General features: G+C 45.8%; 1 protein-coding gene across 2 annotated transcripts in view; it reads left to right on the top strand.

Moving 5' to 3' along the window:
• Positions 1-18,613, top strand: part of HLF (HLF transcription factor, PAR bZIP family member) — a 72,071-nt gene that overhangs the window by 44,618 nt on the left and 8,840 nt on the right. For both annotated transcript variants that reach the window (XM_053295517.1, XM_053295516.1), the window contains exon 3: positions 17,075-17,295. In XM_053295517.1, coding sequence (XP_053151492.1) covers positions 17,075-17,295 — 221 coding nt within the window. The remainder of the gene's footprint in view (positions 1-17,074; positions 17,296-18,613) is intronic.

Raw genomic sequence — 18,613 nt, 5'->3', positions numbered from 1 at the left:
GATAGTGTTCAGTTAATCCTCCACCCTGTATGTACCACAGTCCCGAGCCAGATTCCCCACCTACTGACAGCTGTGTTTTCACCAAAAAGGGAAACTTCCAGTCCTCTTGCTGTATGGAGACTATCAATTAATGACGTGGTTAATATAACTTGTAGTTTGCCCCCCATAACCCTCCTTTGCTTTCAGCAAAATGGTTCCCCCCCCCCTTTGGCATGCATACCTAAAAGAAAGTCCCATTTAACTGTTTATAAGTCACTCAGGAGGATGTGCCAGTGAGTTGGCCAAAAATATAGGAGCTTCCAAGGAAAAACCACATGTGGTCTCCCTGTTTTGACTGGTGGCTGTGCCTGCTTCTTGAGAATCTTGTGGTCTGTTTGCTCTGTTTATACAGCCTATAAGTCCTGGGAATTTCAATTTTCACTTTGCTTTAAAAAAAAACACACCTTGTAGTCCTCATGTTTCAAGAGAGAAGGTATGTTGTAGGCAACAACTTCAGCTCTTCTTCTTAGGTGTCCCCAGACGAACTTTCATAGCTGCTAAAACTCATCAGACAGGTTCTTGTTAAGCAATTAACCAGCGGAGCAGAAAGAAGAATGGTGCTTCTCCCAGAGATTAGTTCTCTCTTTACAAAAAAGTTTAACTCCTTCCTCTTCCAATATTTTTCAGAAAGGCAACAAGAAGAGTATGAAGGATGAGAGAGGCTTGAAAGGAAGTTTTATGGAGGACATTGAATCTTTTGCTTAGAAATAAGAAGATTGTGATGGTAGCGGTGGGAAGGGAGACGAGCTGATAGCTTGTAATTTTGAGACAAGATCTCTGAAGGAAGAGACAAAACGATCATTCACATTATCACCTACAGACAGGGCAAGAGGCAGTGAGTTAAGTTGACAGGGAAGTTGATTTAGTTTGTACTGGATGGGGAACATCTTCATTTAAGAGTAGGTCACCATTGAAAAGGTGGGCAGGAGCATGTTGGGGATGATATTGTTACCAGAGGCTCTGCTTTAGGGCAGTGGGCATTGCCCTTCCCCTTCATAGGTTCAGTGGTTCAGATCCTGGCTACTGAAGCAGGTGTGGAATGAAGAGCTGTGCACTCGCTTCAGCAGCTTTCCCAAGGCTGGGCCCAGCACACAGTGGAGAGGGCAAATTTTGGAGTTCTTGCCTTCCCCTCAGATCATCCTATAAGTAGCAGAAATCCCCGAGGGTTGCATAGCCCTCAAAGACATACGTCCATGTGTCACAATGATGGATGACCTTTGACCCCTTCATTGGCCCTACCCCTTGAAGTGCTCTGTGGATAACACAAAAGTATATCCCAAAGAACTGTGTGACCTTGAGGGACATATTTCTACCACTTACAAGGTGATCTGAGAGGAATGTGGGAATCCCACAATTTGTCCTCCCTGTGGTGTACTAGGCAATGTGCAACGTGTTCTGGTTCTTTGAAGCAGGCGCGCAGCTCACATTCTGTGCCTACTTCAGTAGCAGCTGAAAAGGCAAGGATAAAGTGGAACAAACCCCCCAATGCTGTCACAATCCAGCACATTGCTTGGTCTCACGGGAATGGCTCATGTGAGGAAAGTCCAATCACATGTGCCAATGTGAGGCCTGCCAGGTGTGCACTTGGAATCTTCTCATTCTTTAAGCCAGAACCCATAATCCAACATTCTAAAGTTTCTTGGAAGGCCACATCTGGCCACACCATCCTCTTCTTTTCCGAATCAAGTCATGTGCCGGTGCTAAAGGTTAAGAGCAACAGTCTGTGTGTTGATGTGTATCTATAGAGTTCAGTAGAGTTCACATAAGATTTGCATCTGCATCTGAATGATTGTTTCATGGTTCTTGGAATCCACACACAGGGGACCTTCTCTACAGTTCCAAGATGACAACTTGAACTTGGCCGTGGAAAAGAATGAATCCTATTTTGTTTGTTGGGAAGCTTAAGCCATTGGAGAATAAAAGGATCACTACAGAGGGGAAAAAATCAGACCTGTCTTTCCTGCTTCTCCAGTCAATGCTATAATGATCTTCAGCACTGAGAATTGGCAGGCCGTTACCATGAAAGCATAGGGGCGCCAAGCAAATTCCTCACACACATACATGAAATACAGTGAGTGTTTTAGATCTGGAACTGCCACATCCAGCTTTTACCAGAGGCCCATTCACTTAAAAATGGGATTCAAGGGTCTCAGATGTCAGGGTTCCCTCCTTTTGGATTGGGCCTGGAAACAGTTCAGAGGAAAAAGATATATAAATATATCTGGCACAAGCCGTGGACATGCCAGACTTCAGACTTGTTGTAATGTAAACTTGAGCTTTGTCTGGTGATAGCTTGGCTGTGAGATCACTATTGGCTAAAGCTGCATCTCTCCCCAAAGTAGCCTGAGGTTTCTGGATAGTAATCATGCATTTTGGAAGAGAAATAACCTTTAGGGATTGTAAATATGATCACTCGCATTGCTCTCCACCTCCCTGCTCCCCACTTCTGCTATGAATGAGCCACAGATGGAGCTGCTGATGTGTGTTTAGAGCTGAACTGAGGGGAGAGTTCACACATGCGTGTTCAACCTTGAATGACTGCACTGTCAAGTGACGACGTGTGTGTGTGTGTGTGTGTGTGTGTGAGAGAGAGAGAGAGAGAGAGAGAGAGAGAGAGAGAGAGAGAGAGAGAGAGAGAGAGAGAGAAACAGTGATCAGAGATCAAACTCCACAGGCATAGTGTTTAAGTTGCACTGCCTTGAACATAATATGCCTCAGAACCTGGTCTACAAATGCAGTGGAAGAGGTAGCAGAACAGGCTATACCACTTCATACCACTAGGTTGGTGATATTTGAATGTTCTCCCACAGTTAAAAAAGGAAAAAGGAAAAAAAGCAACAACTCCCTGCAAATAGAAAACCAGAAAAAGCTGGCAAAAGTCTGGAGCGGTGCTACTATTTTATGGGGCTGCGCTACTATGTTTGTTTTTACACAGGAGAGCATACCAAACTGGAATCCCCCACCTACAGCACCCTGAAATGGTATAATCCGTTCTACCAACACCACAGCATTCCGCCACCTCATTCGCAGATTTGCTATAGAGACCAAGTCTGAGCGAAGACGGCTTACAGGTTAAGCACTGAGTAATCAAGTGACAGCATTCAGAGTGATATAGGTGTGTGTGAATTAGTTCTAACTTGTAGTCTGGAGGCAAATGGGTAGCAAAGGTAGTCATGGGAGTCCCAGCGATTAGGTTTACTCCCATGGGCAAAGTCACTATGGGGCAAGCTTACTTATTTACTAGTTCACTTTCTCGCTAGTGTTCCAGTGATTGTAATCCATATCTTGTACAATACCTACATAAACATTCTCTTTATCAACTGACAATAGTTTGATATTTTGTCCCAAGGGGCACTGTTTGGAGAGAGCATCGATTGGGCATGAAGGAGACCATCCATTTTGGGCGAAAGGCCCTTCCTACTCTTGCATGACTTCCCCGCCAAGATCTCAATAAGCTAGCAAACTCTGGCAGGATCCCTAGAAAAACAGTGGGCTTCTTGATAGGTATTTCTTCTCTGTTCAGATATTGGGCACAGGTAGGAGAAGTCTCCCAATGACCACATTCACATCTTAGTCCCTACATCCTGTTCGCTCACTCACTCCCAGCCCCCCTCCGCAAAGACGGGTTTCAGAACCAGCCTAGATGTGACCATGGCAGACCTGTTTCTTTTCACGAGTCTCTTTGGTTCACCTATGAAGCAGATGGTGAAGCAGTTTAACAATAAAGGGTGTATGGGGGGGGCACAAAATCCTCCCCACTTCAGTGTCTCCACTCCCTTCAGTCTGTTGCTTCAGAGGCATTTCTTCACAGACTCCTTGTTTGGTATTGGAGCCAGGAACAGAGACCAGTGCCTGGAACAACCGAGGGAGTAAATCATGGGGTGAGGATTTCACCTTGCCCCCCACATGCTTCTATTCCAGTTATGGTGAGGTGCACATAGATGTGCCACTTCGTATGTGAATGGGACAGGTGACAACTAGTTTTAGATGAGCCCCTGGTGGCGCAGTGGTAAAACTGCCGCCCTGTAACCAGAAGGTTACAAGTTCGATCCTGACCAGGGGCTCAAGGTTGACTCAGCCTTCCATCCTTCCGAGGTCGGTAAAATGAGTACCCAGAATGTTGGGGGCAATATGCTAAATCATTGTAAACCGCTTAGAGAGCTCCGGCTATAAAGCGGTATATAAATGTAAGTGCTATATTGCTATTGCTATTGCTATTTAGCCCTAAGACTGGCTCCAGTCGATCTGTGTTTTTGTTTTAATTTTTGGAGGCATGTGAAATGAACACAATGTTCTGTGTATTGTGGGTGTGTATTGTGGCCTGGATGGGTTGTGAATAATGTGGAATGAATGCACATGAATAGACCAAGCATGAGGAAGCATATTCCTCTCTTTCTTTCTTTTAATTAACCCATTAATTGAACCAGTAACTTATCTTCAGATTGCCAGTACAGGGAGTTGTATTCTTATAGAGGAATATATAAATTGGAGCATGGAACATCTTCCAATGAACACTGACTTCACTGTTCCCTCAACAACGCAGAGGAGAAAGCATAGAGATGAAGAATAGTGTGGAGTGTACTCAGGGCTATTAAAAAGGGGAGGAAGGAGCCCCATTTACACTAGGCAGTTCTTAAACTGATATTTTTATATGGCTAGCGAGAGAAGGGCGGGAGGGGGGGACAGCTTAAAATGCACCTGTTCTAACCCCTCCCCCTTAAATGATGATCTGTATGTCAGACAGCAGGAGTGATATGACATGACAGTTGCTGTGGCAACACCACCTCCTTTGTGAAAATAGGACATAAACAGGGCTTCAAAACAGTGAATCTTGCAGAATTCCCTCAGCCCTGAATTAGGTTCAGTCTCATTTCAGAGGGTGATTCATGGACTCTGAATCAGTCTCATTTCAGAGACTCTGCCTCAGACAGATGCAACAAGAGGAGAGCTGGTCTTGTGGTAGCAAGCATGACTTGTCACCTTAGCTAAGCAGGGTCTACCCTGGTTGCATATGAATGGGAGACTAGAAGTGTGAGCACTGTAAGATATTCCCCTCAGGGGATGGAGACACTCTGGGAAGAGCAGACAGTTTTCAAGTTCCCTCCCTGGCATCTCCAAGATAGGGCTGAGAGCTATTCCTGCCTGCATCCTTGGAGAAGCCACTGCCAGTCTCTGAAGACAATACTGAACTAAATAGACCAATGGTCTGACTCTGTATATGGCAGCTTCCTATGTTCCTACTGCAAATTGTGAAAGACTTCTGGATCCTCTTAGAATATTAGCTGGCCAGACTAACATCAATCCCCCCTTCCCTTCCCTCTGAAGCCTTTGTCCCTATGAACTATGCCCCCGAGGACTGCATGACTGTCAGGGACCTATTTGGGGGAGGCACCATCAGCCTCCCCCAAATAGGGGAGAGGGGAGAAAGGGGAAAGGGGAGATAGATGGAAATCGCCTCTTCCCTGGAGCATATGTGCAGCGTCACTATGTACACCTTTTATTAATCTGTATGTTGGCTGTTATAACTATTTATTTGTTTTGCATTTTGTCATTCATTGTACAAAGGACTTTACAAATTCTACTGATTACAATACTGCCAGGAATTAGTTTAGACTGAGAGATAGTGGCTTGCCCAAGGCCTCTCAGCCAATGAGTTTCATGGCTTCATTCTATGTCTTCTTGATATAACACAATACTTTTTCTTCACTACCATATTAGTTCTCTAACAGTCAGAGAAGACAATGTGTCTATTGTGTGATGGGGCTTGTGTTTGTATTTGTTTTTAAATGTAAACAGCAGACATTGGGAAGGCCAATCAGGATTGGAACTGCAGCAAGACAAAGAATTATCCCCCTTCCCTTGGTGCCGTCCTACTCTGGTATGGACTCAGCGGGGAGTGATCTGTGATTTACAGGAAGCACAGTGTGACTTACTTTGAAGTAAACACACATTGGAACAGACTGTAGAACAGGGGTGGGGAACCTTGGCCCTCCAGCTGGTTTTGGACTAAAACTCCCATCATCCCCAGCCACAATTGGCTGGGGATGGTGGGAGTTGTAGTTCAAAAACAGCTGGAGGGCCAAAGTTCCCCACTCCTGCTGTAGAAGTAGCAGAGAAGGTTATCATATATAGACTTCTGTAAAAAGCCCGATGGAGCCTGGTAGGGGCCAGTTAGTATTCTACAGTCCCATGGGCCCATTGGGGCCCACTGATCTTAAAGAACTCCAGGCCGCTGTTTCTGAAGTTCGTTACACTTTGCTCTGTACGAAAGCCACCTAATGGCACTGCAGGGAAATGGCTTGAATAGCAAGCCAGAGGTTGCTGGTTCAAATCTCCACTGGTATGTTTTCCAGACTATGGGAAGCACCTATATCAGGCAGCAGCGATATAGGAAGATGCTGAAAGGCATCATCTCATACTGGGCAGGAGGAGGCAATGGTGAACCCCTCCTGTATTCTACCAAAGACAACCACAAGGCTCTGTGGGCGCCACGAGTCGACACCGACTCGACGGCACACAGCCATACTGGATCATAAGAGAACTATGACACTGAAGTGAATGGAGTCCTGGCCTGACATCCCACATCCCAGGCTCTCTTAGTGTTTTGGTGTGAATTTGCAGGGAAGGTCTTTTAGGCCCCCTTTGCGGCTATCAGTATGGATGCTCCTGCAGTCAAAACATGGCCATATTGAAGATTCCTTGGCCCTGTTCAGATGTAGGGAGGAAAGGAAGATTGTACATGAGTACAGCATTCCAGAGCATGCCCAGAAGCCTCACCCCTGGTGCCACAGCCTTGCAATCATGGAAACACCTGCCATCCTACTTACAGCATTTGTCCTTTCATGTTGTAACTTTGAAGAGCACAGGGTGGGTGAGGCTTTTTGGCACATTAGTGCCAGATGTGGGACTTCCAGGCACACCTTTCCTCCCCCCCCCCCCCAGGTCTAAACAGGGTTTCTCTTGAGCTACTTGTTAAATGAAGTTTGAGGGTGGAAATGAGCATTATGATAATCCTATATGGCTGCCACTGAAAACCACAACCCTGCATTTCCTCCTCCTCCTCCTCCTCCTCCTCCTCTTTCTCCCCTGGTAATATGTACTAAAACAAAAAGCATGATGTGATTTCACTGCCACCACAAGTTTCCCTGCCACAGCAAGCAGAAGCCACTGAAGTAGAGTGAAGGCTTGGAAAACTCAGAGTATAGACAGATCACCTTACAGGGGCTGCTGCTTTTGGCAGCCACCATGCATTTCCAGGAACATCTGGAACATCTTTTCCTCAAAGTATTTTCCATTATATAATACTGTAAAGCAGACCGTGTAGGGGTTGTAGATATGGTCTTGATGGCTCAGGCGGTCCCTCCATTCCAAGTCTATTAGTCTATCATCCTAAACTTCACAGGACCCACAAAACACTAATTCAAAGGCTCATTATGAATTGATCCACACTACCAGTCTGCATAAGCACCTTAAGTGGCACAGCAGGGAAATGTTTGACTAACAAGCAGAAGGTTGCAAGTTCGAATCCCCACTGGTACCTATATCAGGCAGCAGTGATATAGGAAGATGCTGAAAGGCATCATCTCAGACTGCGCGGGAGGAGGCAATGGTAACCCCCTCCTGTATTCTGCCAAAGACAACCACAGGGCTCTGGGTGCCAGGAGTTGAAATCGACTCAACGGCACACTTTACCTTTACCTTACCAGTCTGCATGTGATTAAACAGTGTCCTCATAAGCCTTCCTGGACATGTATGTAAAATCACAATTTGTGCTTTTGATGACTTATTCAGACTGCCCGAGAGCTTTTTCAGACAGTGCTTTCTGCTCTTGGGATACCCAAAGAGTGAATCGTGGCAGCTTCTTATTTGCACCTCAAAAGCTTGACGGGCAGCTGCTCTTGCTTTATCCAGAAAAAGTGACTGAAATATAGGCTTTTTTAGACCCCAGACATAAATCGGGCTAAGCTTAAATGCGGAAGGAAAAACCCAAGTTGTGTGTGGAGTGCTCCCAAAGGTTTCACATGGACTTCGGGGAGAATCTGGCCAATGTGCGAATGCACCCCGCTCCCTTCCAGCGGAGATTCAAAGTAAAAGCACAGTCTGAAAAAGCTCCTTGTGCATATTTGTGACTGTAGGACAAACCAGGCAGGAAGACTAAGCTGCTGGTTATTTCTCTCTCATTAAGGGCAGTGCTGGTCTCGTCTCAATGAGGCTGTAGTTTGGCACCCTTCAGATGACCACTCCAGATGTTAAGGGGTCTGGCTGAAGAAGGAGCCGGTGAATGCTCCTTCCTTGCACCTGTGTGTTTACCCCATACCTTCAAGCATCAAGACTCAAAAGCCACTTGGCAGTGCAGCTGGGTTGGAGATAATTCCAGCTGCTCAGTTGTTTGGAATGAAAATATGGCATGGAAAATACTCCCCCTGCTGGAGAATAACATTCACTTTACTTTATTCTCATTCGGAAACAGATCATGCTGCAGCTGTGTGTGTGTTCCTTCTGAATGCTGGTTTGCAGGCATCCCAGGGTTCAGGAGTGGCTAGATGCATTTTTCAGTTCACATCCGCTCTTAATCAATTGTTCAGCTATTACTGACCTGCCGTGTCTCCCTCCAAGGATCTTAGGGCAGTGTACATGGGAGTATCCTAACAACAGTCCTGTGACGCAGATTCGGCTGAAGGAGTGACTTGCCCCTGGTCACCCTGTGAGCTTCATTGCTGAACAGGAAATGGAACTCACCTCTCCAGCCCATGTTCAGAACTCCATCCCTTACATGACATGCTATGTTTGGTTTTATTTGGAACATTCATGTCTCATACCGAGCATGATAGAGCAGAGATGTAAAATTTTGGGCATAGAAACTGCAGCCACCCTCTGTTGCTTCATAGGTAATGGAGAAGGTCAGAGAGGAGCCCTGAAGATCTTCTGGAGTTATACCATAGGGGTGTGGTACAGAAGAGCCATTGTCAATGAAATTCTACAAGGGAAAGAAAAGACACCAAACCACTGACTCATTATGGAGACCGAGTCTGTGATTGAGGGGGACTTCCTAAATGCTTCTGCCCAAATCTGATCTGAGTCTAGATAGGCTGGTTGCTGTCACAGAGCAAGCAAGAAACTACTTTTTATTGAATCAACTAATGTTCAGAATTCTGAAGCATATGTTGGAGTTATACAGAATCCTTCTTCTGATGTTCAGCATCAGAAAAAACTGGCTTGAAGCCAAATAACTACCTGTCCTCGTTATATTTTCTTTCTAAAACGAATCTATGGAATGGGCACGACTTGGTGAACTGGCCATAGATAAGTACTGTTGATTCTCATGGTTGTCAATGGAAGAATACAGCATGTGATTAACCTTTTCTCGCTGAAATCAATGGCACGGACAGACTGGTCGTATGATGGGAGCTGCCTTAATGAGTCCATCTGGCTTCATCTTGTCTACATTAAATGGCAGCAGCTCTCCAGGGTTTCAGATAGGAGTTTCCCCCAGCCCTTTTCTGCATACAAAACCTGTGCTCTACCAGTAAGCCACGACTCCATTCCCAACAAAGCATAGCTTGGTCATCCATGCCTGGGCCTTGAGCGCATGTGTTTTTCCCCTCCCTCTTTTCCCCACATACTTTAGTTCAGGGTTTCTTAACCTTGGGCCCCCAGATGTTGTTGGACTACAACTTCCAGAATCCTCAGCTGAAATGGCTTTTGCTTTGGGATTCTGGGAGTTGTAGTTGTAGTCCAACAACATCTGGGGGCCCAAGGTTAAGAAACCCTGCTCTAGTTGACTCCATGCAAACCATGGTTTGCCTTGTTCAGATATAACAGCAAACTGAGGTTTATGCAAATAATGAAATGAGGAAGGGCGGGAGGAAACAGTTAGGACCGTGCTATACATGGTCCCGTCACCCGTGGTTCTGCATATCCGCAGTTGGGCAATTGACACCCAACCTCGGGATGACCTCTGAGGTAATTTCTGGCCACCATTTTGAGGAGAGGAGTCATTTGTGGCTCGTTTGTTTGTTTGTTTTTTAAATCTGATTTTTCGTGGGAAAATCACAAATTTGGGACTTTGGGGGAGCATTTCTGGAAAGCTGCAGAGCATGATATGGTACTTTATTTAAATTATTTTTGCCTTGTTTCCTCTGATTTTTGCCATTCTCCCCAGCCTCCAGGAACATGGTTCTGTTATCTGCATTTGCAGCAGACAATGGAACCCCCGTGGATAACAAAGTCCACCTGTATTCTGCAAACCAATGTTACTTTTAGAAAATGCCACATGCCCCAATTAATGCTAACCCAATAAATTGAATGTTCTCCAAAACCTTCCTTTTTTATTTAAAGGACATTCAGCTTTAGTGGGTGAACATAACTTGGTAGTCCAGTGAAATCTGAGCCCACATCAAATCGGCTCTGCTCACCTCAAATAACAGAGTGAAAAACAATAAATGAAAATTGAAATGAAATGTCATAGCACTTCCTTTTCTAGCAACTGATTGAAATTTTGAGGGAAATGGGATGGTTTGGTAGATATCTTTAAATAGTTCTCTTATAGCTTGAGCTAAACATAATTTTAAAGGCCTGTTATCCCAAAGTGGTCACTTACTGCGTTAGCCTCCTCTAGATAATGCAGAGAGTTTTATCAAGGGTTGAGATAGACCCCACCTAAACCGCCATCCTTTGGACCCTTCTGAAAAAGTACATTAAAAACTGAGCCTCATGATCTTTCAAAGCATATAAGGGTTTTATCTGCCCTGGCATTCTGTGACCGTGAATAAAGCACAGGGTTTATTTTTAGGTGTGTCTGTCAGTTCATATTTGTATATGTATACACATAACAAGGATGAATCCCAAAACATGGGATACAGTTGGATGTGCCTGGACAAACCTAGGAGTGCTTGTCCTCCCTGGACATGTGATTATGCAGAGACTGTAAATAATAATAGAGTTTGCCTGTGGCAAAGAAGGTATACGTTGACACAGGTGGTTCTAGAAATACATGGCAAGATCTCTCCCAGTGGCCATTTCTTTGGCTTTGTTGCTCTGTTTGTTCAGCCACTTCTGAATTTGCCTGGGGCTTGGACAGATCCCAGTGTGGGACAACAAGCAGGTGGTGGCAGCAGCTCCTTACCCAATATGAAAGAGGAGTAGGGAAAGAAGCGATGCATTCCAAGGGATAGCTTAAATGTCAGCAGTGAACACCAGCCCAAGCCCAAAATTCAAGGACTTCCATGAATGACACACAGGCAAACCTGGGTTTGCCACTGAACATACAATTGACAGGGAGCTGTAAACTAATCACAGGTCCCTAATGAGTGTCCCGGTGCAATGCACACACTTGCATACCTATACTGGTTGCATTCTCGCTTTGGGGACTGTAAGGAAGACAGCCCCTTGTTGTGGACTGAAAACCGGTCTAGTTCATGAGAAATAATGAAGCTGGGGTTCTTCTGCACACCAATTTTTATTTTTTAACCTTTTGTTAAGGAGAATGTAAGATGAGCCTTGCTGGGTCAGACCATCTTAGTCTATCTATCTTAGGCTTGCTCAACTTTGGCCTTCCTGCAGATGTTGGCCTACAACTCCCATAATCCCTGGCTATTGGCCACTGTGTCTGGGGATTATGGGAATTATTGTCCAAAAACAGCTGGGGGCCCAAAGTTGAGCAGGCCTGGTCTATCTGGTCCAGCATCCTTTTTCTCACAGTGGCCAACCAGAAGCCTCTGGGAAGCTCAGAAGCCGGTGCATGAAGGCAGTAGCCTTCTCCCACTGCTGTCCCTCATCAACTGGTATTCAGTGGCATGTTGCCTGTGACTCTGGAGCATTGACTTTCAGTGCTGTGGGCTGATCTTCCATACTGTGTTGGATAGTTTAGGGCAGTGCAGCTCCCGGAGTAGTACAGTTTTTACCTGAACAGAAGATGACTCTGAATTTTAGACTGCCTTGAACAATAGAGGCTAAATAAAGATTATACCTGTATTTATCTGAAAGGAATTCATTCTGAATTTAAGATAACTCCTCAGTTTCTAAAATCAAAGAACCTGGAGAAAACCTAGTCTTGGATTCAGGCAAATATAGTAATATGACACCAAATGTTGCCTTAGCTTTGGGAAGAAATTCCACAGGTTTCCCTTCTAGATGACCCACTGTGCCTCGCAGCCTCTGTGGTCCGCTGACCATCTCTCATACTGGATGTTGTCACAGCTGCAGAGTTTGCTGATGTAGGATTAGGCAGCGGCTGTTAGACATGTGACCTTTGTACGCTGTCCTCACTTGACCCACCTTGGATTGGAAAGAATTTAAGCATCCTAAAAATAACATATGAGACCCTGTATGGATTTAGAAGGCTCAACAGAACTGTCTGTCTCACTGATGCACAGGTCAGGGTACACAACAACCTACTATGATACATATACCCATATACAGTAGCAGTTATGCACATGCAGGGATTACTGAGTGGGTTCTAGACTGATAGACTTAGTGAGCTCTAGCATCACACAGAGAGACCACTTGTAGACAGGAAACTAACCAAAGATATGTTGCTGGCTGGTATCCCTGATTGAGTGAATCAATACATTGGTCCAGAGCACCTGATATGGAACATGAGGAAGGAGACAGAGATTGTTCTAGCCTCATTCAGACATTATTGAGCACAGCGGTGCTCACGGTTACAGCTCCAGGAGTGGGGAGGAAGTCCCGCCCCGGCACTGTCACTCACCCCCTCCAGCTGGCCACTCACAGTTACAGTGCTGTTTATGTGAAGAGGGAAGCACCTTAACTGTGATGGCCAGCACTTCCATAAGCAGAAGCTTCAGGTGATCCCAGCTGCCGCTCATGAAGCACCGGCCATCGCGGTTCAGGCGCTTCCCTCTTTACACAAACAGTGCCGTAACCGTGAGCAGCCAGCTGGAGGGGGTGAGTGATAGCACTGAGGTGGGACTTCCTCCCCACTCTTGGAGCTGTAACTGTGAGTGCTGCTGTGCTCAATGACATCTGAATGGGGCTGTTATGTTGTATGAGAGTACAGGTACAGGAGAGTATAGGAGTATACAGCTCCTACATGTTTTTGTGTGAATGACTCTATCTGCATTCGTTTTAAAAGTGAACCTGGGGACTGGCCCCTCAAGGGCATATTACAGATGGGAAGTGTACTGTTGTGTCTGCATTCAACATAATATGTCAATAACTATGCCTACATGCAGATCTGGACCTGTGTGCACTATACACTAATCACACAGGTGTCAAGCATAATACGTGAATAGGGCTATTGTCGGATATTTATTCCTATTTATCAATGTGGAGAACTATATAGCATAAAATGTGAGTTCCTAAAAAGCAGCAGACCTTTATGCTAGCTACACTGCAGCTGTCAATGGGGGTGGGGAGGCATCTTTTTCACCTTTTTCAAATTGTGTAGAAATGCACATAAGCAAGATGTGCAGGGGAAAGGTGTGCATCTTCCTGGAAACTCCCCACAGTCCTTCTCTATCTATCTATCTATCTATCTATCTATCTATCTATCTATCTATCTATCTATCTATCTATCTATCATGTTTCTACACCGCCCCATTCAGTGGCTCTGGGCTGTTTACAAACTAAAACAAAATATCATCATTCAAAAATTTAACATAAGAACATAAAATCTGAACAATTAAAACAGTTTAAATCATTAAAACAATTTAAAACAGTTTAAAAACCCTGGAAGGCCAGACCAAACAAATAAATCTTAAGGGCTTTCTTAAAGGCTGATAATGTACTTAAGCCCTAATTTCTGTGGGGAGTGCATTCCACAATCTAGGAGTGGCTACAGAGGAAGCCCAGTCCCGAGTCGCCACCAGACGGACCTCTCCAGATGACCTCAGCATGCAGTGGGGATCATACAGATTTTTTAGACTTTTTGCACTAGAAGCGAGAGCATAAGAAATTGTCCCCCTAGGTGCAGGAACACAATGGCCCATGTCGTTTTCCGTAGCTCTTTTTCCGTAGCTCTAGTTTGCATTAGCAACATGGTCCTGTGAAGGTTTACTCAGATATAACTAACTCCGACTCAGTTCAGTGAAACGTGTCCTCAGGTAGGTGTGCAAAGCATTGCAGCTTTTGTGTGTCTCTGTCACTCACACACCCGTCCCAGCAGGAGCTGCCATGCATTCCTGAAAGGAATAAAAGGGGGCATGTGACACTGCCAGATTCAGACAGTTGGTCCATTTGTCCCAAAATAGTCTACTTTGATTGGCAGCAGCTCTCCAGGGTCTTAGGCAGATTTCTTTCCCAGCACCCATGACCTGATCTCTTTAGCTGGAGATGCCAGGGGTGGAACCTGGGACTTTTTGCATGCAAGGCACATGCAAGGCATGTGATCTACCAGTAAGCTAAAGCCTCTATTGCTTCAGTTGGGCTGATGATGTTGATCTAGCACTTTCTGAATGTGCTCAAAGTGCTTTGAATACTCTGGCGGGCGTGATGTGCAGTGCTTGCAGTTGTGCAGTGCCACTTCCATTGGAAACTGTGGGAGCAGCACTGCGCAACTCTAGGCACATGGTTTTAATTAGCTGCGCAACTGCCCACTTGCACAACACCATCAGGACAGCACTGACTGAATGGGCAACGCCAGCATTACGTTGTGCATCCCGTCGGCCACTGAACCTTACAACAGCCTTGTAAGACCAGCTAGGATTCTTATCGTCAGTGAGAGAACCAGAACTTAGAAAGGCAGGAAGGGAGGTTTGCTTAAGGCTGCCCACTGACCTCATGGCTGTGGTGAGTCATGAACGAAGGGCTTCCTGGCTCCTAGCTGAGTCTCGGATGGTGCTTCTTGACCACTTCCATCCATGAAATGTGTGAATAAGACCTGCTTTTTTCTCCAGATTCACCTTTTGGTTCTCCAGTCACGGCACAGAATATTTTGATTAGTGAAATAACATTTCAAAAACACAACAGGATATGCCCAGTTTCCAGCACTTGAGATCTTGGCGTCAAGTAACATGGCCACAGCCTGAGAAGGAAACTTTCTGTGGCTGGTTCAATGGATAACAATGAAATCCCCTGCCCCTGCTTTTTTTTGTTCTGGGGGAAAACAGGCCTTTGATCCACTACTCTCTCCTCCCAAGTGCTTTCCAGCCCTTCCTGAAAGCAAAGGTTGTTGTGACTGCACTTTCCTAGGAGGTTATGATGAAAGGCATGGCTTCCGCAGAGTCAGCTCCACCCCTGAGTGCACCCCATTCCCACATTAATGTCCTGTTATTCTGTCAAGGAGTACACGGAGTGCTGAGCATGAATTCCAAATACGTTCTTCACCTTGTTTGAGTTCCGCTTTGAGCACAAATCTCCGCTGGCATTTCCTTGTACTGCAGTGCCATGGACTGGAGGAGAGTAGGGCAGAAGTGCTGTTTGCCTCTGAGCCATCTTGGGGTACAGTGGAGCCATAGCTCAGAGGTAGAGCATCTGCTTTGCGTGCAGAAGGTCCCAGGTTCAATCCCGGGCAGCATCTCCGGGTAGGGCTGTGAAAGACTCCTGCCTGAAACCTGGGAGAGCCTCTGCCAGTCAGTGTAGATATGCTCATACTCGGTATGAGGCAGCTTCCTGTGAGGAACCATGGGCGTAAATGAGTGTACACATGCAGTTCCTGGGCTAATCCAGCTGATCCACATTCATAGTCCCTATCAGGTAGTGGGCAACAGCACTGCTCATCTGTTCAGAGGGAGGAGCTGGGGACATTTGTACATTTACTTCAACATTTTTAAGCTGCAGTTCTCCACTGCAAGTAGTACTTGAAATGGTACACAAAGTTTATTAAAAAGAAAACCAATAAAACAATTGGATAAAACAATAATATAGTCCTCCCCACTCCTTCCCCTGCTGTTGGGTGGCCAACATTCAAACCAGTGAAACACTGGTAGTTCATGCTTCATGCATGCTTCAAAACGGGCATTTTTTGTTTCCCTCTGAAGCTGACCGTGGCTCCCCAAATATGTCCCTGAGGGTCATGCAGCCCTCAGAGACATGCTTGGGTGTTACAAAAGGCTTCAGAGGGAAGGGGGGCGGATTGATTTTGCCCCACCCCCAGAGTGCACACTGCACCATCACCACATGCTCACATTGTTAGCCTGGATATTGACCAATATTCCTAGAAGATCCAAACTGAAGTCTCTCAAAGTCTGCAGTATTTTTAGGAGTCACAGTTGGCTTCAGAGGTAAGTGCAGAGCAGTGAAGAATGCCCCTCCCCTGAAGTGCATGCAGAGTGTTAACTACACCAGTGCTTCGTGAGTCTAGATATCAGCCATCAAAATCTATTATCTGCCCAGGTTCTGTATGCATGCAGCGAGACTGAGGAAATATATTTTATATGGTATGGGTAGCATGAATGTGAGCCAAGTATGGGCACATTGTGATATCATTGCATGCTGAGACTGGACTTCATACCTGGCTAGTTGAGAATAATGGCTGCCTACCAAGGCCACTACCCAACTGGTGTGGCTTTGGTTAGAGATGGATGGATTTGGATCTGTGATGCTGCTCACAAGACCCTCTTAAGACAGTTTGGGAGCCAGTGTGGTTCAGTGCTTAAAGAACTGGATTTGGACCCATGAGGCCTACTCCCAAGAACTTCCTCTGCCACAGAATGGTGAGGTCCAGGCCAAGTCATTCTTTCTAGACCTCAGTTTCTTGGCTTTAAAACGGGAATAATAATTTGCCTAAGGAGAGCCATGATAGCAAAACCTCAAGTATTTTAGATATACCCAAATATCTACCAAGGGAATATTTTGATGACAGCGGTAGTAGTAGTGAAGTAACTCTCCCTGCAAGCATGGCCTGGGAGAAATTTCATTGGTTAACAAGCAGGACAGGATGCATACAGGATCCAATATAGCATTTTCCTTTGTGAAACAAGTGTAGATATTGTTGGCTCAGAAGGAGAGAACAGAAATTGGAAATGGAAAGAACTGCTGAAGGGACTGTACAATGCTGGTGGATTCTATACTACTGTCTACCAAATCTGACAATATTATTTCTTTAATAACACAACGTCTTCTTCTACTCCAGGTCAGATCCTGCCTGCAAATCGCAACACACCAAGTCCCATCGATCCCGAGACTATTCAGGTCCCGGTGGGCTATGAACCTGACCCTGCTGACCTCGCTCTTTCCAGCATTCCTGGCCAGGAGATGTTTGACCCTCGCAAGCGCAAGTTCTCCGAGGAAGAGCTCAAGCCGCAGCCAATGATTAAGAAAGCCCGCAAAGTCTTCATTCCAGAAGATCTGAAGGTAAATTGGAACTGGTGACCAGGCTATGGAAGCTAGAATAGGTTGCGGGTTGGGGTTGGTATGATCTGGTCCAGGGGTTCTCAACTTTGGATTCCCAGATGTTGTTGGATTACAGCTCCCATCATACCCTGCCAGAGTGAGAACCCCTGGTCTAGTAACTGAGCCAGGATCCCAAGAACTATGCAGCTATATTTTGTGCGCCCAGTTCTTTGTTTCTCAAATGGCAATTCCTCACCCCAGATAGTAAACTGTTTTTCAAATAGAGAAGAATTTCAAAAGCAGTTTGTGATGTGGGATGGACGATAGGGGTGTGGATGAACTGTTCGATGTTGAACTGGCTCACATCGAACCGGGCCAGTTGGGTGGCTCAATTGTGGACCGAACCAGGGCCGGCCCGGCCCGTGATCAAACGGAACCAGTTTTGAGCAGACCAGTTCGACATCAAGGGGAGCTGGCAGGGGGCGGGTGGTGAGAAAAGTAATGTAAAGTCCTTACTGGCAAGCAAAGCTGCCGGTGCTGACCAAGTGCATGGTGATCTGTACTTACCAAGCTGCCCGCGTGGCAGCAACATGGTTGCAGCCTCAGCACATTTGCATTGCCACCGTGCAGGCAGCTTGGTCAATACGGATCTCTGCATGCTTGGGCAGAGCTGGAGTGGGGGAAGCGGACTCTACATTACTTGGTAGATTCCCCACCCCTTTACTTGTAAAGGGGAATCCTCACTAGATTCCCTATTACAATTATAGCCAAACCGCTGAACCAAAGGACCAGACCGGCCAGTAGGTTCAACCAAACTGGTTTGGCAGCATGTGGTTCGATTTTAATTTGACTCGAATTCAAACCGAACTGTGAGTTCTGGTTCAGGCACACCACTAATGGAGGACAGTACAGAACAGCCTTTGAGAATGCAAGGATCTGCACTGGGAGCAGGAAATAAGCAAGCCCCAAAATGTGTACACTGCTTTAGATCTTCTGTATATTAAGAGCCAGCGTGGTGTAGTGGTTAGAGTGCTGGACTAGGACCGGGGAGACCCGAGTTCAAATCCCCATTCAGCCATGATACTAGCTGGGTGACTCTGGGCCAGTCACTTCTCTCTCAGCCCAACCTACTTCACAGGGTTGTTGTGAAAGAGAAACTCAAGTATGTAGTACACTGCTCTGGGCTCCTTGGAAGAAGAGCAGGATATAAATGTAATAATAATAATAATAATATATTCTGGGCAATTCATCAAGGCCCAACTCAGTTCATATAAATATGCATAGTATTAGTCGCCATTCTGGAAACTTAGTTAGACTTTCGGGCAGGTATTAACTGGCT

This window comes from Hemicordylus capensis, chromosome 2, assembly GCF_027244095.1.
Source record: "Hemicordylus capensis ecotype Gifberg chromosome 2, rHemCap1.1.pri, whole genome shotgun sequence".
Lineage (NCBI taxonomy): Eukaryota > Metazoa > Chordata > Lepidosauria > Squamata > Cordylidae > Hemicordylus > Hemicordylus capensis.
The sequence above is the reverse complement of the archived record's forward strand: the minus strand, read 5'-3'. Positions and strand labels throughout refer to the sequence as shown.